This window comes from Myotis brandtii, unplaced genomic scaffold (genome assembly GCF_000412655.1).
Source record: "Myotis brandtii unplaced genomic scaffold, ASM41265v1 scaffold780, whole genome shotgun sequence".
Lineage (NCBI taxonomy): Eukaryota > Metazoa > Chordata > Mammalia > Chiroptera > Vespertilionidae > Myotis > Myotis brandtii.
The window spans coordinates 509,391-531,496 of NW_005371132.1; the positions used below are offsets into that span (position 1 = coordinate 509,391).

General features: G+C 38.4%; 1 protein-coding gene across 1 annotated transcript; it reads left to right on the forward strand.

Moving 5' to 3' along the window:
- Nucleotides 1–4,579: 4,579 nt before the first annotated feature.
- On the forward strand, nt 4,580–4,927 carry LOC102258098 (60S ribosomal protein L29). The gene has a single exon (XM_005883278.1). The coding sequence runs from the start codon at nt 4,580–4,582 to the stop codon at nt 4,925–4,927; it is 348 nt and encodes a 115-aa protein (XP_005883340.1).
- Nucleotides 4,928–22,106: the final 17,179 nt, after the last annotated feature.

Sequence of the window (22,106 nt, forward strand, 5' to 3'; positions counted from 1 at the left end):
GTGGTGGGGCGCCGCCCCGGGTCACACACACACACGGGACGCCTGGGCGGGCTGGCCGATCACTGCTGCCTAGCCTGGCCGCCCGGGTTGGGTTGCTCACAGACACCCGAGCCCCAGGTTGCAGATAGCAGGCCCGGATGGTGGCAGGGCAGGTGGGATGGCGCTGTCCTGCCCCACCGCCCTGGGTCGCAAATAGCAGGCCCAGATGGCAGTGGGGCAGGCAGGATGGCACTGTCCTGCCCTGCCTGCAGTATGCAAATTAGCCGCCATCTTTGTTGGCAGTTAATTTGCATATCGTGCTGATTAGCCAATGGGAGGCATAGCGAAGGTACGGTCAATTACCATGTTTGTCTATTATTAGATAGGATAGCCCAATTTCCTCCAATTTCACAGAATTTTTTATAATGCAAAATGATGCTTTGCAATGTAGAAAGCTATATAATCCTATAATTTGAGAAATAATTTAGACCATTTAATAGTATTAATAGTATTAAATAATAATCTGGAAGTAGCAGGTGATGTTGAGAGCTGGGTTTTAAATGACAGAGTAGATTTTAGTTCTGTTTATCAGCTGTGAAACTTAGGGTAAGATCTTTAACTTTTGGAGGTTTTAGTGTCCTTTTCTATAAAATTAGGAGATTGAACTAGATAATTAAACAATTCCAAAGTTTTATAAAGCTATAAAATTTATAAACATAAGAAATATTAAACTGTTCTTTCTTGAATCAACTTCATAAGGATTTAGGAGTGGCATCAGATGTACAATATTGAACCTACTGAATTGCCTCTGAACGCTCATGTTGTCTATATTCCAAATTATTTCAGCTATGTACATCTGGCTTATAACTTATTGAGTTATCAACTTTGATCGACACTCTTAGGTTTATTAGATGTGCTCACATACTAAGACACAATAGAATTGGGTTCTATTTTTCTCAATTCTGAAGGACAATATATAGTGCAAAGATTATATTTCCTTCCTCAAAATAACGAGAATTGATTTCTTTGCACCCCATCAAACTTTCAAGTTCCAGGAGAGGAACTTAAAAAAATGATTTTTAAGTCTTTTGTTGTGTCTAGGCCCCCAAGGGTAAAAAAGGCATTATGCCATTAAATGATGGAAAACTCTATATACCTTGTTTTGATCTTTTGTCCAAGTTTTGATCTTTTGCCTACTTCAGGGATTTTAAACTTTAAAGCAAAATCTTCATCTCAATCTTTATCTTAGTAAAGTTTACAAAGACAACTTAGGGCTGATTTTTGAGAAATCTTGAGTAATTTATACATAAGGGGCCAAAGTTGTTTTTAAATTAAAATGCACATACTTTCTCTTTTAAATTACAGTTTTAAATTGTCTTCATTGTGCCAGTTAAAATTTCTTATTTTGTAGATCTCTGTTTGAATTAAATGATAGAGAAAAATGTCTAGAGATGAATATGTATGCATTTTGTTTTTAGAATTAAAAGTAAATTTAGTGTCCACTTGAATTGATTTGCTTAGTTCTGATGATTAGTAACTTTTCTTAGTACCAGCTCTTTAGAAGTACCCTCTTCTCAAAGATGAGCAATGCTTTTCAGTTTTGGTGAACTTTGAAATTGTTGCCTATATACCAGTTTCCTAGATGCCCTGAAAAATACCATAGCCCCTTACCTACCCCATATAAATTTTTTTTTCGATGAAAGTATACTGAAGGTGACCAGCTTCACTAAACACAAGAACACAATAGAATAAGTAACCCTGGATGCTTGGATTTATGCCTAGAGAGACTTTGTGATTCTAGGGAGGAGATCTGACTACCCTTACTTATAGAAGCATTTAATGCCGCAAATATGTCTCCCAATTTTTGGATCACTTCAACATTAACTACATTAACAACTAAAATATTAACTCCAACCACTGGCTCAAGAGATCATTTTTCCCATAAACCCAGCCATGATTTCAGCTTTCCAGCCTCCAAAACTGTGAGAAATAAATTTCTGTTGTTTATATGCCACCCACTCTATGGTATTCTGGTATAGCAGTCTGAACAGACTAAGACAGCACTGAAACCACCTTGAGTCTACTCCTTTCCATTCATTTTTTTCATTTGCACTCTTCCTCTTGGACTTGCCTGTGATCAGACACAAATGATTGCAGGCAAAGTCTTGCTCTCTCAGTTCTCACCCTAAAAAGGCCTGAGTCAAGTTGCTCACCTCTGCATCTCTGTGTCTTCAATTCAGAAAGGAATGTGTAGTTAGCTCCATTTTAGCCTTGGGTGTGAGCTCTCCTCTTCAAATCCGCTTTATTGTTAATAAGGCTGTACTTTTATCTGAACAAGGCTTTTGGACTCTATTTTTACTATTGATGGTATCCTACAAGCATCCCACAAATTTCTTAACAGTTTGAGATAGTGCATATAATTCTATGTCAATAATTATTCAGTTTATTCTAGTTCATCCAAAGATATTCTGTGATTGAACACTGATTCAGTATGATTTGGAGTTTGTGTCTTGATTATTGGATTAAGCTTAAAAGATAGAGGAAATTTCAACCTGGTTACTCTGCTCCCTTTTACACAGTCTGAGCCTGCTTCTAGGACCACCAGGGTAAACATAGTTCAGTCCTCTGGAAGTTAGTGTGGAACAAGAACAACTAAAGCATCGCTGTGTTTCAGGGGACATCAGTAAAGCTGGCCTGGTACAGTAGTAGGTAGTGGTAAAGAGATTATGGTCAAGGTTTATCTTGTCTAGTAAACAATCTGTTCATTACCTTTAACAACCAGGAAGCTTCCAGTTATTATAATGGTTGGAGCAAAGAAATTGAAAGCAGCAGGCCATGTTACAGTAGGTCAGAAGATGGAGAGGGTGGTGACAATCAGCAGATGAGAGGGCCTTCTCTCTTCAGTGCCTCTTACTCTACTCATAGCATTAGAGACACACAAATAAGGGATCACAGACATATATACAGAAAAATACTCACAGAGACACACACACAGACTTTCACAGATAAACATAGTCACTGACAGACAGGGACACACATATGAGGTTGCTTTTTCTCTTCGGTATTATTGCTTATATTGTATCTACTCCATTACTGTCACCAGAAACAGACCAGGACTGAGGTGGGTCTGCCCTGGCACTGTTTAGAATGTGTAGATTCTTGACTTAGTGCTGGAAAGATTTCATGAGAGGAGACCAGGTGATTTTGAGAGTATGTTTTGTTTTGTTTTGAAATCTTTATTGCTGAAAGTATTACACAGGTTCTCCTACCCACCCCCCACTCCCCCATAAATATCTTCCAGACCACTGAGAGTATGTTTATTTAAGTGAAACAAATAAAGTGCTTAAGATAGAAGAGGCAAGGTCATAATAATAGGAATGAGCCCAGTTGAGGCTGCCTTGACTCTTTAGAAAGCCCTAGGGGCAGAAGAAGTGAATCAGCTGGGCTGTGCAGACTCAGGAAACAATCTGTAGAGGCAAAAGGAAGACCCTTGGAGACAGGTTTAGGGGGTTAGCCCGGGAAGAGCTGCCACTGCTTGTTGCTTCTCTGGTTGCAAGTCTCATGGGAGACTAGAGTTTAGGAGAAAGCAAAGATACATGCCTAAGGAAAGAGATGGGGAAGGCTTGGACGTACTCCAGGGAGAGCATGCACTGGTCCTTTGTCTTAAGGGTTTTTATCTGTTTTCTAAAGGTGGGAATTTTAGGGGAGATCTCTGGGGAGGAACTCAATAGAATATATATTAGCTTTCTAGGTGTGTCCTTTAACATGCTGATTCATTAAAATGAGTTTATAGGGTCAGGGTCATTCTTTGGTCAGTTTTACCTTAAAAAAAAATGTCACTGAACCTAAGTAGGTCTGCCCCAGCATGGTCTGGAATGTGTAAACCATTTGCTCCTAAGTGTCCTTGGTTAGGGAAGATAAGAACTTTTGATTTATTATTTGGCTGTAAATTGCTTGACGTTGTTTAGCTTTCTGTCTTAGTTTCCCCATTCCACTTGCCAAGGAATTTTCCTAGCTTCTTACTATCCTGCCTCATTACCAAATGAACCATCTAGGTAAAGCCAGGTTGTCTTTTGAATCTCAGCAATCCTTTCAACAATGTGGGTTCTTTAGTGCCTTGGGCATTAATCTTTTTTCTCAATATTCTAAAATTCCCACTTAATTAAAAAAATTTTTTCCAAAGGTATAATTTTTTTTCACCATTATATTGCATTGTGCATGAGAGAAGACACTTTGTTTTATATGTGGGATTATATTAGCCATGGACCCCAAAAGGCTGAGAATAAAAGATGTTATAAAGTGATTGTGGGGGCATGGAGGATGAACCGGGAATACCCCAAGCATGTAATAGATATTCAACTTTAAATAAATGAATACCTTCTCATACTGGGTTCTGTGCAAAGGTCCAAGAATATCATAAATAACATGTAAGAGACATTGTCTTCATGCTCTTGGAACTTAGAGTTTAGTAGAAAATCATAAAACATTTATAAAAAAATAAAGGAAGTGGAGCTCGTTTAGTCCCAGGCACTTTGGGAACAGTGGGCTTTGGTGCATATATGGCCAAGTCCAAGAACCACAGCATTTTACAACCACAAAAATGGCATTGAGCTATGAATATCTTAAGGGGGTAGACTCCAAGTTTCTGAGGAATATGCACTTTTCAGAGAAGCACAACAAGAAAGGGCTGAAGAAGCTGCAGACCAACAATACCAAGGCCATGAGTGCACGTGTAGAGGCTATTAAGGCCCCCCAAAAGCCCAAGGAAGTCAAGCCCAAGATCTCAAAGGGCAGCAGCCACAAGCACGGTCGACTTCCCTACATAGCTCACCCCAAATTTGGGAAATGTGCTTGTGCCTACAAAGCCAAGGGTCTCATACTCTGCCGTCCAAAGTCCAAGGCCAAGGCTGCAGCCACAGCTCAGGTTCAGGGTCCTGCCCAGGCTTAGGCTCCCATGGGTCCCCAGGCCTTCATGAAGGCTCCAGAAGAGAGGCCTCTTTTTGCTTATGTGAGGATGTAAGGACTGGTGTGACCCTGGGCTTCTGTCTACAAGGGGTTAGTGTCCTCCTGAGCTATTTGTACAAATAAACCCAAGGCAGAAAAAAATAAAATAAATAAATAAATAAATAAAATAAAGGAAGTGGAAAACTAGTGCTGTGAAGTTTCAGTAATTAATTATAACTTTCTCTAATAACTATTTTTTTCTTTTTCCTACTAATCTTATTACACAAAAAGTAATACAGCATTAGCATCTGCCTAAATATAATCCTTTTAAAATGCAGTGTAACTGGGTAATGTGTGACATCACATGGGGCAAAATGTCATTTATATTTAACCAAACTTTTCACAAACAAATAAGATAATGTGGCTACACTATAAAGTAATCAGTGTAGTCTATTGCTTGCTTTCTAAATCAAGTGATATTTACCTGTAGCTCAAATTAGCATATTAGCACACAAAACAGTTCTCCAAATGAAAGATTTGTTACCTCGTTTAATCTGCTAAGTGGTTGTAAAACAAATGTTACCTTTAATGTTATAAATAAGTGAAAATATAATCAGTTGTATTAACCTACCTTATGTTTATGCAAACTGGAGATAATTGACATCTATTTAAGGGATCATAAGGATTACAAAAGATTATACTGACACTGTTTTAAACTATAATTATCACCTTCCATTAATAATAACACGAGTTTACACAAATCTGTTTCTCTGCTAATTACCTATAATTGAGATAATAACCCATGGCATAAGTGGATTGTTGTTATTGTTGTTAAATCCCATACAGCTCCTCAATATATACCTTTTAATTTTATAGTGTAAATTCATGGCTGGTTTATGTGCTAACTACAGCAAGAACAGATTTTTCATTAAGCACCAGCCCCTGCTTCTGGGTCTCGGCAAACAAGAAGCAGAGCTGGGGATCCCAGCTCTTGGGAAGGCCCATCTGTTCAAAGGAGTGAGAAAGCCAGTGGGTCTTAGGAAAAGGCATGTGGATGCATTCACACCGTAGTGATTAAACTGACCTAACAGAAGATGAGCTCATCAGTATTAACTCCCTTTGAAGGCCATGGTTGGATTATAAGCATTTATTTTTACTTTGATACTAAAGTCACCAATGTTAGCAGTGTGGTCCATCTGAAGAGTCAGTTTTTGAGTCATGTCATCAGCAATTGTGGTCTTATTTTTTAAAAGCCTGCTTTCCTCAGAAGAATCTAACCATGCACTTGGTATATAATAAATAAATAAAGATTTACAATGTCAAGGTGATAAGAATTAACAATTTAGCAAATTCTCACTTCTCGAAAAACAATTATTCAAACAATGAATTCATATGGTCTCTTAGTAACAAAGGGAAAATCTCGGATGATCTCATAATGGATTATACTAAACATTAAAGTCACGAATAATGATAAAATTGGTTGAGAGAAGAAAATTGGCTGAATAAAGGTCAATGTGTGGTATTTTTAATAATTTGAGGCAGCCTGCCAGATTTTTGTAACTAGAGAATACAGTGTCAATAGGATATTAGTCTAGAGGGACTATTGTCAGGGGATGTAAGTGTAGCTCTGAGGATAAATGATGGCAGAGAGGTTCCTGTCATCTCTGTGGAGTGCTGTCATTTTAGTGAGGACAATCATGTGCTAGGTATGGTATTACTAATCCTCAGAACACTCCTTATATTGAGAGCATTGTATATTAAGAAACAGGCCCATAGACATTAAACTACATACAAGGTCTCATATCTAGGATATGCTCCCATCTAATCGCTCAAAACCTATGAGTGTTTCCCGTTAGAGTACCTATTATCTTTTGATCAGTTCTAAGGCTCAACCAACTTCTGCACTTACTTATGTGTATGTCCTGCGCATGTTTAAATTTTTTTTTTTTACTGCAGGGTAAATATTCAATCATATATTTCTAATAGTATCTTTATCTTTTTTTGAGGGTACTCTTTTATTTGTACATAATCTTAGAGGGAGATACAATTCCTCCCATTCCTTGTCCTTGCAAGGCTGAAGAAAGAGGTCATATTAGGTACATACTTGGGCTTAGATGCTACATGCTTTCTTGTAGGACTTAGAATCTTGGAAGAGTGATGCTAGCAATAGTTGGGGGCTCATTGTTCACAGTGGGGTTCAGATAAGACTGCTCCCACTGGTTTGTCTTTGCTGCCCTAGCCTCTGAGGATCCTTTGATTCCTCACTGTTACCCAAGACTAATTTCTGAGCCTCCTTGGATTTAGTTCTCTTTGTGTGCAGGCTAGTCAGAGTCAGTCTCTTATTATGATATGGGAACTTTCTCACCTCCCTGTCCAAAGCAAACGGCAACAGAAAAATTAAAAGAAATATTAAAAATAAAGGGATGATTTCATTAAGCAAAAATCACATGAAAATTGCTTCATATAAAATTACTCATTAGCCGGAACCGGTTTGGCTCAGTGGATGGAGCATCAGCCTGTGGACTGAAAGGTCCCAGATTCTATTCCGGTCAAGGGCATGTACCTTGGTTGCGGACACATCCCCAGTAGGGGATGTGCAGGAGGCAGCTGATTGATGTTTCTCCCTCATCGATGTTTCTGACTCTCTATCCCTCTCCCTTCCTCTCTGTAAAAAATCAATAAAATATCTTTAAAAAAATTACTCATTAGATGATAAGTGGCAACAAGAATACAAGTAAATTCAGAGACTATAAGTATTAACCTTACTAGTCCAGAGCCAAAACCACTCAAAGGGAACTTTCAGAATGAACAGAATAAGCACATCAATATCATTCATGTTTTAAGTTTTTGACTCTCCAAAGATATTTCTAAAACTCAATTTGATATATGATATTTAATATTTGATCTTTCTACTTTAGTATCTTTCTCTTAGGTCCTTTCTACTCACTTGGGTAGCCTTATTGCTCTCTTGGTAGTACTTTCTTTTAACAAATAACTTATTTTTATAAATAAAAATCTAGACCTTTTAAATGAAGTCCATATGCATGAATATACCTCTAATGTGCATGCACCACTAAAAACAATGGAGTCAGGGTGATGATTTTGGTTTGGGATGAATGAATTTCAACGTGGGATCCAAGGTGCTGTTGAGGACAAACCTGGAGAAACAGCTAATTTCACGATGATTTTTACATATTACTTTTGATTTCTGATATTTATGGTTTAGAAAGTGACTCTAGTACATGGCTTCATGTGGGAACAGCATCACAACTGGCAGAGGAAAGAGTTGTTGAGAACCTTCTAGAATCTGGGGGGCAAATTAAAATGCCTTCTGACAGAATAAAACCTCAAAAAGGAGCTAAAACCTTCACCTCTGGGCATGAGTAGGTAGTTGAAATTAATTCTTTTATTCCTGCTTTTAAAAATTACCTATTTTTTTGGTGAAGTCATCCTAAAATTGTGATACAAATTTCTGTAGTTTCATAGGCAGAATATACTTACCCAAGAGTGTATTTTTTACATTGAGTTTCAGAAAGCTGTGTCAGGAAACTGATTTCATGATATCTCTAGTAGATCTCCTTCAATCTACCTGTTATCTTGATATATCTAAAAAGAATGATAGTAGGTAAGAAGGGATAAGTGTGCAAACCCTTGGAGTCAAATTGGCTGGGTTAAAATTACTTTTATTATTTACTAGCCACGTGATCTCTGCCATGTTAGTTAATTTCTCTGTCTAAGTTGTCTTACCTTTACAGGTAACTTATAATTTCATCTAACTTATAAGATCATTCATTCACTAAGTATTTATGAGGACATATTATAAGTTATTGTATACTGGGTAATAGGAATACAGAAGTGAAAAAAAAGAGGCAAAAATTCTTAGCCTCATAGAGCTCACATTCTACTAGATAATAGCTAACAACTATTCAATAGTTACAGAGTCCCAGGCACTGTTCTAAATAAGAAATATATATGCATATATTTTCAGTTAATCTTGTAAATGACTTCATGAAACAGATGCAATAGATATTTCTATTACTTTAGACACAGAATCATTAAGTAACTTGTTCAAGACCACACAGGATTAAAAGAACAAAAGTAAAGGGCTCAGAGAAGTACCTTCATAAAGGGAGCCCTAGATAGATGATAGATAGCTGGTAGATGGATAGATAAATACATTTGATAGACAAATAGGTAGATATTTTCTTACTTACTGTTTATATATACATACATATATATGTTTTCCTCAAAATATAATTTTGTTTAAATAATACAGAAATATATGAAGTAAAAATAAGATTCCTGGTAATATCTGACCATACATACTGTTAAGAGTTGGCTTATAATGTATTTGATAAACTTCTCTTCCAAAGACATTTGTGAAATTAATTTTCAGAATCTAACATAATAGAATAAGACAAAAATTTTGGTTATAATCATTATTCAGCTCAGAAACATCAAATGATTTTTAATATCAAAGAAAATCAATAATAGATAAAAAGCAGATTTCAGAAGTGTCGAGTAACACTTCCTCCACGTTCTGCATGGAGTAGGGTTCGGTATCTGAAAGTGGAGCCGCACAACAAATGAGAGACACAGAATCATTAAGTAACTTGTTCAAGACCACACAGGATTAAAAGAACAAAAGTAAAGGGCTCAGAGAAGTACCTTCATAAAGGGAGCCCTAGATAGATGATAGATAGCTGGTAGATGGATAGATAAATACATTTGATAGACAAATAGGTAGATATTTTCTTACTTACTGTTTATATATACATACATATATATGTTTTCCTCAAAATATAATTTTGTTTAAATAATACAGAAATATATGAAGTAAAAATAAGAGTCCTGGTAATATCTGCCCATACATACTGTTAAGAGTTGGCTTATAATTTATTTGATAAATTTCTCTTCCAAAGACATTTTTAAAATTAATTTTCAGAATCTAACATAATAGAATAAGACAAAAATTTTGGTTACAATCATTATTCATTTCAGAAACACCAAGTGATTTTTAATATCAAAGAAAATCAATAATAGATAAAAAGCAGATTTCAGAAGTGTCGAGTAACACTTCCTCCACGTTCTGCATGGAGTAGGGTTCGGTATCTGAAAGTGGAGCCGCACAACAAATGAGAGAAAAAGACACGAGATAATTTTCTGTAGTATAGAAAAGAAAGTTCTATTTTTGCCTAATTAGATTAACTGCCAAACAATTGTGGACTTTAAATATAAGTATTTATTTAGTGTAACAACATACTTCAGGGCATACGCTCATTTTTATGTATAAGGAGTCACAATCATAACTCTCCTGGAACCAAGAGAAGAATTATTCTCTGCATCTTTTTACACATTTAAGCCAAAATTGCTAGAGAACCAAGCTCCAATTTTTATTTCCTTTCCTTCATTTTGATTCAGCCCAACTGAAAGGCTCTAAATCTCATTTTAGAGAAACTAGTGTTTTGCTTTTATAATTACCAATAGTCTTGGTAAAGTGACTAACTAATAAAATTTTCTTCAGTCTTTTAAACACTAATGGTATATCTTTATGTTTTAAGTAAGTAAAAGCTTATTGAAGAACCATAAACAAAACTAAAATGTGGTCTTTCAAGGTGAGAGAAAACTTAATAGGTGCCAGATGGACCTATATGGAACTGTGTGGAAATGTGAACCCTTATATTCCAGATGTTACCTGGTCAGAGAGAAGGTATAATCTGGGCAAAATAGGGTATGTTTAATAAGGGATACACAAAGCAATTGGGACAGAGAGAAAATTTAAGTACTTCTATTAGTATCATTTTAGTCTAAAATTTGGGAAGACGTGAGGCTTTTACAAACATTTATTATGTTAATAGAATGAAGAAATGGCTAAAAAAGATTCTTATGAGTAGATTTGCATTGAAGAGAAGCATAAGTAACGTTAAAATGGAGGAAAAGATGCCTCTCCTATTCGATAGTCTTTTCATCAGCCACATTGAGAGCAGAACAATGATTACCTAATCACATATGTCAGGAAGCTCTTTAAAAAGTAAAATTATGAGGAAGATTATTTGAAGCGTGGATTTATATCCACATGATCAGTAATGAACCTCACCCCAGATGCATCTTGTGTCTTGAGATATTAGCAATATATGTGATGTATAATCTGGATATATAACATTCACTTACACAGGCATGAGGAGTGCTTCTTCACATTTTTTTCTCCTGAACCATAAAAATAGTCTGGAGAACACTGATCCTGTAACCATTCTCTCTTTATTGACAGGTGAACTTATTAGAGGAAGGTGCCATGTACACCAGAGATGCAAACACATTTTCTTTTAGCCAAATCTGGTTTTGCAGATATGTTTTATGTCTCTTACAAGTGTTGTTTTCTCCACTTATTTGCTTACTTTTTTTTCTTCTCTTAAGGAAAACAGAGTTTATTTGCAAAAGGAATAAATATTATTTGGGGTGCCAGATTTCTTTATTCCTTAATCACATTAATTTATTAAATCATGATAGATATTCGATTGTGTTCTATTTTTATTTTATTTTTCAATTATAGTTTGAAAAATAATTCAACATTATTTTGTATTAGTGTCAGGTGTACATCATAGCAGTTAGACAAACATATACTTTACAGTGTTCCTGGGGAGCTGTATTTCTATATCTGTAACATGGAACTCTACCAGAAAGTCATTATAGGACCCCCCAAGGGAAACCCTGCATATTCCAGCTCCTTCAGGAGATGATTGAGCTGCTGCCATCTGTGTTGTGGAAATGACTGGAATTGCTTTCTCTTAACCAGCTAAACTTTTCTGGTACTTTTATTTTATTTTATTTTATTTTATTTTATGATTGAGCTGCTGCCATCTGTGTTGTTGTGGAGATGACTGGAATTGCTTTCTCTTAACCGGCTAAACTTCTCTGGTACTTTTGATTAGGATTATATCTCTGCCAGCTGGGTTTCATCTGGCTTCATCTGACCTTGCTCAATTTGAAATCATCATTTCAACTGGGAGGTGAGGCGATCCTAGGGGGACTGAAAGTTGGGGAATGCTTTGTTCATTTAGGGCAGTGGTTCTCAACCTTGGCTGCACATTAGAATCACCTGGGAATCTTTTTAAAATCCTGATTTCTGGGCCTCATCCTCCGGGAATTCTGTTTCTTTGTTATGGGGTGGGGCCACAACATTAGTAACAAAGAAACAGAATTTCCAGAGGATGAGGCCCAGAAATCAGGATTTTAAAAAGATTCCCAGGTGATTCTAATGTGCAGCCAAGGTTGAGAACCACTGATTTAGGGAAATGATTTAAGAGCATGTTGGTTATAATTTCTCTGCTCCTCACAGGGATCAGTGAGAATGAGTTCCTACCTGCTGTCATATGTTTGAAGAGCCATAGATGACAGAAAGGAAAGCTCTGGGGAAATTATTACTGTTTTATTCGGAAAAGTTTTTCTTTCTATTTTTTTTCTAATAAATAGTTTAATTTGAAACAGTTTTACATAGCAAACCTAGAAAATCATCATTAACATTTATTGCACAGGTTGATATATGCTAGTAATTGCTAAAATAGACACTGGCTTAGGAGGTAAATTTTGTTCCCTTCTAAGAAGAAACACAGCCACTCAACAAGGCTGCTAGAATTGAAGCCCCATAATTGTGCAATTGGCTGCACCTACATTCCTACCTGCAATAGGGGTGGGATGGAGCAACCTATATTGGGTGGTGATTGGGAAGAGAAGTTGAGGCTCATGGGTAAAAGTTCCAGAGTTTCAGGGTTAGCCATGGATGCAGTGACTAGAAAGGCTTAAGAGGGATAGGATGACATTGAAGAATATAGAGTTCCCATTTTAAGTTCAGGACTTCTGAGGCTTCTGGTTCACATTCTCAGGTATGCTTGCCCTTCTCTTTTCCCCTCTACGGGAATAGTTGTCTACTGTAGCTCTTATACTATGCATAGCAATTGTTTTCCTCACTGTACATTTCCTCAGAGTAGAAAACTATGTTTAGCATGAAGCAATATGTTTTCACATACTAGGACTAAATAAATTTTGAATAAGTGAATTTATATGAGCAACTTTTTTGCTCTCTATATTTTTTCTACCTCCAGAGTCAAAAAATAAAGTCTTGGGTTTTCTCTTAGTTAAACCATTTAATTATAAGCTAACCTTAACAACAAATACAGACCTATTTTAAAAATTTAATTAATAAAATATATTTTATACTAGAGGCCCAGTGAACGAAATTCATTATGGGTGCAGTCCCTAGGCCTGGCCGGCAATCAAAGCACAAGTGTCTGGCAAGGAAAGGCAGGTCCCGGCCCAGTGAATGAAATTCGTTATGGGTGCAGTCCCTAGGCCTGGCCGGCAATCAAAGCACAAGTGTCTGGCAAGGAAAGGCAGGTCCTAGCTGACCTCTGGGCCCTGGGCAGCACCTGGGCCCCTGGGCTCCCGCATGCCCCCCTCTGCCCGAGTCACGGCGCCAGAGTCCCCACACGGAGATGTGGTGAGTATGGCTGGACACCGTGGGCTAGGGTGCAGCGTGGGCCTCTGAGTTGGCCAGTGACGCCACACGGAAGCCGGGTGGGCAGTGTGCTCTCTCCTGCTGGCCTAGCAGACCAGCTCTTGCTCGAACTCACAGGAAGTCTGACTAGCCCCCGCCATTCCAGTGGCTGCGGCCAGCTCACCTGGAAAATGCTGCCTGGGTGTGGAGCAGGCACCTCGTGGGTGCCCGGCACCTGAGCGCAGGGGACTTCCCTGAAGTGTGAGCCCTGGCATCCCAGGGGAGAGTAGCAGGGGGAGTGAGTGTGGCAGACACCCCGCATTCTCACCACGCCGCTGTCCCTGTCACCCCCGCTCCCAGGTAGCCTGCAAGAGGTTGCAGCACATCGCCAACACCCGCCATGTTCTGAGCCACCCCCTGGTAGTCAGGGCACATCATAAGGAGTGGTCAAACTACCGCCCAAGAAGACAATTGGCATATTAAGCTTTTATTTTATAGGATTATTTATTTATTTAATTAACAGAGTTGCCAAAGATTTTCTAGTAACTTTTAGATAGCATGATAAATTTACTGAGTAGGTATAAACCCTGAGTCTTGGCATTCAATAAATGTTAGTAATTACTGTATATATATAATATATATGTAATGCATGCTAGTAATTTCATAATATATGTAGATTTCATGTGGCAAAAGGAAACCTGTGATTCAAGAGGCTGAAAATTAAAAGAAAAGAAAATCATGATTACTACCAGTTGAGGAGATTGTACCCCTATCATGAAATTAGGCTGGTTTTAGGGAATGTGCCAGATGCTCATTTGGTAAGAGGAAGGATTACACTGAAGAGTTTATATTTCCAGTTTAAGAAGCTATTCTTCTATGGTTTGTGTTAGTTTATTCATCACTGATAGAAAAAAAAGTATCTATGTACCTGCATTTTATAGATAAATGAAGCTAACTTTCAAAAAATAGAAATTTTATTTTTTATTATTGTTTTTATTTATTTATTTTTTTAATCTTTATTGTTGAGAGTATTACAGATGTCCCATTTTGTGTTCCTGGGTTGCTCCCCCTCCACCCGGTTCCCACCTCACCCCAGGCTTTTACCACCCTATTGTCTGTGTTTATAGGTAATGCATATATGCATATAAGATCTTTGGTTAATCTCTTTCTGACCCCCATCCCCTGTTTCTTCTGAGATCTGTCAGTCTGATCCATGTTTCCATGCTTCTTGTTCTATTTTATTCATCAGTTTATTTTGTTCATTAGATTCCTTGTTCCTTTATATTGATTTTTAGACTCAATTGTTGATAGATATGTATTTATTGTTCATTTTTTTTTTCTTCTTCCTCTTCTTCTTCTTCTTCTTCTTCTTCTTCTTCTTCTTCTTCTTCTTCTTCTTCTTCTTCTTCTTTTTCTCCACTTCCTCCTCCTCCTCCTTCTTCCCTTCTTCTCCTTCTTCTCCTAAGAGGAGTACTCTTCAACATTTCATGAAATACTGGTTTGGTGGTAATGAACTCCTTCAGCTTTTTCTTGTCTGTGAAGCTCTTTATGACCTTCAATTCTAAATGATAGCTTTGCTGGGTAGAGTAATCTTGGTTATAGGTCTTTGCTATTGATCACTTTGAGTATTTCTTGCCATTCCCTTCTGGCCTGCAAAGTTTCTGTTGAAAAATCAGTTGACAGTCATATGGGTACTCCCTTGGAGATAACTAATTGCTTTTCTCTTGCTGCTTTTAAGATTCTCTCTTTGTCTTTAACCCTTAGCATTTTAATTATGATGTGTCTTGGTGTGGCCTCCTTGCATTCCTCTCATTTTGGACTCTGTGCTTCCTAGATTGTAAGTCTATTTCTTCCACCAGGTAGGGGAAGTTTTCTGTCATTATTTATTCAAAAAGGTTTTCAATCTCTTGCTGTCTCTCTTCTTCTTCTGGCACCCCCACGGTGTGAATGTTGGTATGCTTGATATTTTTGGATTCTTTTTTCCTTTTGCACTTCTGATTGGGTTTTCTTGCTTTCTCATATTCCAAATCATTGCTGTTATTCTTGGACTCCTCTTCTCTACTGTTGAATCCCTGTAAATTATTCTTTATTGCAGTTAGTATATACTTCTGACTGCTCCTTTTTCATGCCTTTGAAATTCTTACTAAGACCCTTGAAATTCTCACTAAATCTCTTGAAGCTCTCATTAAGTCTCTTGAGCAATCTTATAAGCATTGTTTTGAACTCTTATCTAGTAGTTTGTTTGCTTCCATTTAATTTAGTTTTTTTGTTTGTTTGTTTGTTTTCCTGGAGATTTCTTCTGTTCTTTCATTTGTGACATGTTTCTTTGCCTCTGCATTTTGATTGCTTCCCTGTGTTTGTTTCCATGTATTAGGTAGGGCTGTATGTCTCCTGGACTTGGTAGAGTGGCCTTGTGTAATAGGTGTCCTGTAAGGCCCAGTGGCTCAGTCTCCCAAGTTACCTGAGCTGGGCACTCTAGGTGTACCCCTGTGTGGGCTGTATGCACAGTTTTATTGTAGTTGAGCCTTGATTGCTGTTGGGGTCACTGGGAGGATTTGACCTCTAAGCCAATTGGTTATGAGGACCAGTTGTGTCTACAATGGAAGCGCTGCTGTGCAAGAGACACCCCTATGGAGCAGAACTTGCTTCAGTAGTGCTTTGGTGCTCACTAAATATGCCCTTTAAGTCTGTTGCTCGTGGCTGTATAGAGTTATAACCTGGTATGGTCTAATTGTTGCACTGGTTCTAGGGCACAAGGTGCAAAGTCAGCCACTGCCTGGGGCCACCCAGCAGGAGCTACAGGAAGATCTACAGATGGCTGCTACTTGTGTTAAGCTTGGAAGTACCCAGATGAGGCCAAGCTGTGAAGCAAGCTCTGATAGATCTTTTGTCTCTTATTCATAGGTATAAGGCATGCTGATGCCAGCTGCTGCTTGTTTAAGAGATTTTAGGAAAGTCTGAAGCCTGAGCCTAGACTGGCCATACATATAGAATAGTAGCTGCAAACAGTTTGGCAGAGCTACAAATTGGATGGGGTGGGGTTTCAAGAAATCACAAGGGTGGAGCCAACAGTGTGAGCCAGACTGATGCAAACTCAGATATGGCTGACTGGCTCTGCAGTGGGGGAGGTCTCAGCATAGGAACAATGACCCCTATGAGTACTTGTGCCTGGGAGAAAGCCACTCCTGAATTTTTGTTCTGATGCCAGACAATCCAGGTCCTCCTCATATGTCCCTGGATCTCCCCAAGCTGCTTCCCCAGCACTGGAGCTCAGAGGTAGGTAGTCGGTGTAAGTTTGTGTGCCAGCCCTTTCAGAGGAACTGCCTGGTTCTCCAGCAGCCTCCATGTCACTCAGACACAATTCCTGCTGGTTTTTACAGCCCCAAGATAATGCTACTTATCTTCCCAGCTCTGGGACCCTGAGCTGGGGATCTGGTTTCAGGCTGGGATCCCTTGTTCCTCCTGGGAGGCCTCCACAGTTATGATATCCCTCCTGATTAAAAACAAACAAAAATGCCACATGTGGGTGTGGCATCAACCCATTCTGTGCCTCCACTTTTACTACCAGTCTAAATATACTTTCTTCTTTACCTATCTAGTTGTAGGACTTCCATTCAGCCAGATTTCAGGCTGTTCTGAATAATGGTTGTTCTGTATTTTAGTTGTAATTTTGATGTAGTTGTGGGAGGCAGCAAGTACTGGCGTTTACCTACACCACCATCTTGGTTCTCCCCCAAAATAGTAATTTTAAGACACTTCTAAAATGAGTTACTTGCATTCATGTTATCTACAGCAGGGTCCACTGGATGTATGGAATCTCTTTCCTCCTTGCCTGGCAAAAGCATCATGAACTTCATGTGACATCATTTTACACTGATAGGCAGCAAAGGTCTTGGGAAGCACATTACAGTGACACTTAACCCTGAGCTTTGGAGCCTTAGACTATAGTTCCTCCATCCAATTGCTTACTCTTTCTTTTGCTTTTTGTTTAGGATCAACTCTCTTGCCTTGGGCTGACACTCTTGTACTGCAGAAAAGGTATAGTTTTTGCTTTTTATTGCCTGACTAGAGGCCCAGTGCACAAAATTCGTGCATGGGGGAGGTGTCCCTCAGCCCAGCCTGCACCCTCTCCAATCTGGGACCCCTCAAGGGATGTCCAACTGCCTGTTTAGGCTTGATACTGATGGGATCCAGCCTAAACGGGTAGTTGGACATCTCTCTCACAATCCAAGACTTCTGGCTCCCAACCGCTTGCCTGCCACTGATTAGAGGCCCAGTGCACAAAATTCGTGCATGGGGGAGGTGTCCCTCAGCCCAGCCTGCACCCTCTCCAATCTGGGACCCCTCAAGGGATGTCCAACTGCCTGTTTAGGCTTGATACCGATGGGATCCAGCCTAAACGGGTAGTTGGACATCTCTCTCACAATCCAAGACTTCTGGCTCCCAACCGCTTGCCTGCCTGACTGCCCCTAACTACTTCTGCCTGCCAGCCTGATCACCCCCTAACCACTCCCCTGCCAACCCAGTCACCCCTAACTGCCCTCCCTTGCCAGCCTGGTCACACCTAACTGTCCTCCCCTGCAGGCCTGGTCACCCCCAACTTCCCTCCCCCGCTGGCCCAGTCACTCCTAACTGCCCTCCCTTGCCAGCATGGTTGCCCCCAACTGCCATCCCCTGCAGGCCTGGTCACCCCTAACTGTCCTCCCCTGTAGGCCTGGTTCCCCCCAAATGCCCTCCCCTGGAGGTCTGCCCTCTCCTGCTGGCCTGATCACCCACAACTACCCTCCCCTGCCGGCCATCTTATGGCGACCATCTTTGACCACATGGGAGCGGCCATCTTGTGTGTTGGAGTGATGGTCAATTTGTATATTGCCTCTTTATTATATAGGATAATCCACAGGTAGAGATATTTTACAGAGTAAGTGCCAGGAAACTTTTTAGTTGGCATTTTATTGAGTTCTACTTTTCCCCTCCTCTCATTATACAGTGGTAGAGGTAAATTTTACCGTTATGAAAATTGAAATAATCGTTAACATCCATTAAATATCAATATTTGAAGCTTATAAAAACTATAAAGTCCCTGATTAGTAAGTTTATTATCTAAATTTCAAATCTGATTAATTTGACCAGATACACATGGTTGTAGTTTTCTACTTGGGGAAGGTTTATTGTACTGTGAATTGTGTAGCTACATTTCCACCTGGGTGCCATAATTTCTTGCATCAAGCATACTACAGGAAGAGAAGCTCGAACCACACCATAGATTTGCTCTCTAGATCAGTGGTTCTCAACCTTGGCTGCACATTAGAATCACCTGGGAATCTTTTTAAAATCCTGATTTCTGGGCCTCATCCTCTGGAAATTCTGTTTCTTTGTTATGAGGTGGGGCCACAACATTAGTAACAAAGAAAGAAACAGAATTTCCAGAGGATGAGGCCCAGAAATCAGGATTTTAAAAAGATTCCCAGGTGATTCTAATGTGCAGCCAAGGTTGAGAACCACTGTATTAATGGAACATGAATGGAAGTGACATATGTCCCAAAGAGCCTGCTTTCTTTCCACCATTGGCTGAGCACAAAGGAGACCCTAGTAGAGAGTAGTAACAGCACATGGTGGAAGCCTGGTACTTGAATTACCACATGGAAGGCTTTCTGCAGACCAGGAACACACTTCTATTGGGATAAGCCAGAAAATTGGGGGGTTTATTTGTTGCAATACAATGACTAACATACACTAGTATTCACGAAATACATGTAATATATCCTGATTAACTTAGAAAGCACTTGGTGTTTCCTTTTAAACTAGCATCATGAGTTTATTTCTCTTTCTTTTGTTGTTTTGTTTTTATTAAAATAGTTAATAGGTGTTTAAACAGATAGGATCTTGAATGAATATTGGTTTGATTTCATTTTCAAGTATTCCAAAAATCTAAAAATATTTTCATGTATTATTACTATTTGAGAAGTGATGCCCTGTGGCAAGGGCTCCAGGAACATTAGAGTGGAAAAGATTGTCAAAACTATCCCCCAAATAAGGTTTAAAAGTGATTGCTCCAAATGGCAAGTCCTTGCTAATATTAGTAAGTGATAAGTCATTGATAAAGTCAACACCTCAAACTCTATCTTATGATTGCCCCAAATTATTAACTCTTTAGTCACATGATTCCCAGTCTGTAAATGATATGAATAATCCTATGTAATAAAAAGGTAATATGCAAATTGTCCCCTCGACTGGGAGTTCAACCTGAGTATGACCAGTGGGCGGGGCCAGCCTGCCAACCACCTGGGGCCCCTCCCCCAGCTGGCCCCCACATTCCGATTGGGGGCAGGGCCAGCCAACCAACCTCCCGTGTCCCCTCCTGCCAGCCAGCCCGGCAAGATCAGCCCTGATCAGGGCGAGCTGGCTGAACCCCACCTGTGCACAAATTCATGCACTGGGCCTTTAATCCTATTATATGACCACATAGGAGTTTAATGTAAATTATCCAATTTCTTCAACATTGCCTGAGAAAAAATTATACTAAAAATGTCTTTGTTTTCTTGGAAATCTGAATATAATCTAGGAAAGACTAATATATGGTAATCATGGCTACTAATATACTTTAGGGATAAAGGCAAAGAAGGAGAGGTTTTATATATATAAAGGAAACAAAATATATTTAACATCCATCACAGTAATAAGTCAAGGTAGTTTGAAGGAGAATGTCTTTGTATACATCTTAATCAATAGATGCTCTTAAACAATACTTTAAAATAAACTATATTTGCATTAAAATAACATTAGATGTATGAGTGCATGTAAAAGTTTGTCACATAGTAATTTATTTCAGGAAACAGCATATTGTTAAAAATGTTAATCATTTCAAACCAAAATTTTATAGATTTTTTTTGCCCTCTAATTGAATTTTACTTTTATAATGTCTTACATGAAGGTAAGGAGAAATAAATGGTAGGTTTCACATATTTGTTTTAGGAATGTACATTTTTTTTAACAGAAGCTTTACAAAGTTATTGTCACAAGGTGGACAGAGAGATAAAAACTTATATCAGAGGACTTAATAGAAGGAAGGAAGCAATAAAGCATAGTGGTTAAGGGACAGGCTCTGGAGTCACACTGCCTCAAATCTAGTTCCAGCTCTGCCACTTTCTAGCTATGGAACTTTGGATAGGAAATTTACCCTCTCTGTGCCTCAGGTTTTACATCTGCCCTTCACAGAACAGCAGGTCCTTGAGTAATGTCATTTGTTCAACGTCATTTAGTTGTAATATTGATGAGATGCTGTAGGAACTTAACTCTTGCTTATATCAGTTAACCTGTGATAAAACTGGTTTTGTTATATGTCATTTTGCTTCAAGTTGCAGAACCTATCTACCATATTAAGTGAGGGTTTACTATATACCATAGGCCTATTTTAAGATAAAATGAGTTTATTATTCCTACTCTTACTACAACTACTACCACTACCACCTTTGCCATTACTACTCCTACAGGAAAACCAAGTCAGGGTTTAATTTTGTAGAAAACAACTAAGGCGTAAGTTGTCACATGGAGGCCATATTTCTAAAGCAATAGAATGCAGAGTCCAGTGCAGTTAAAGATTCAGGAATAGGGAAGAGAAGTTAGAGTGGTCAGCCATACCAGAGGCTGTTATTCGGGTGCTGTAGTTTATATTCTGTCAGGCTACTCTTGATCCAATGATGTTTTAATTGTGGTTGAAGGGTAAGTGATTAGCTATGATTGAGGCAGAGTAGAAGTATTGAAGTCACTATATGGCCTGAATCCAATTTTTATCAAATGATACTATTTTCTGTAAGAACTTAGTTTCCCCATATTTAGGATTAGGGTGTTGTAGAGGACCCTAAAGTTTGTTTGAGTTTTAATATTCAGAGTTCATAAAAAGTACATGATTTGTTCAATTCTACATAATTTGTGAGTGATATAATTAGAACTCAAACCAGGTACAGGAAAAATGTTATAAATGTAGTAGACAAAATGGACATACATTTTTTTTTCATGGCCAAAAGGTTAATTATAACTGGAATTAATTGTTTGGCTAGAATAGTCTTAGAAGTGAAAAAGCAATTTTATTTCTTTATGAGGAAAAATGAGGCCTTCATTTTAAAGTTAAAATATTTTAAATGCATTGGTATTCATAATGATGCTATGAATGAAATGACATGATTTCTGTTCCACCTGAAATGGCTGTTCCATCATTTTTTTGAGAAGGCAGTTTGGCATTCTGCATAACCTTTGAACACAAAGGGAAAACATTTTTGGTATGTTGAATGACAGCTGTAAATGGAATGGCTCAGCAAAAGTAAATCTTGGAAGTACAAATACTATGAATAACCACAAAGTTTACCGAAAACATTTTTGGTATGTTGAATGACAGCTGTAAATTGAATGGCTCAGCAAAAGTAAATCCAGTTTATTCTCTTTGGAAGTACAAATACTATGAATAACCACAAAGTTTACAGTTATAGCTGGCTAATCTATATAGCATTTTCTTTGAGTCTAGGGCATTATACCAGAGAGGCAATTTCAAAGAGTAATGGATTAGTTCTAAAGAACAAAAATAACCAAAGGATTTAGAAAATATAAGAGAAATTCAGGACTGGAAAACATAAGTGGACAAAGAATTTACTTCATGGATGCCTTTGAAGATAACTGTATACCTTCCTGGCTCCTATCA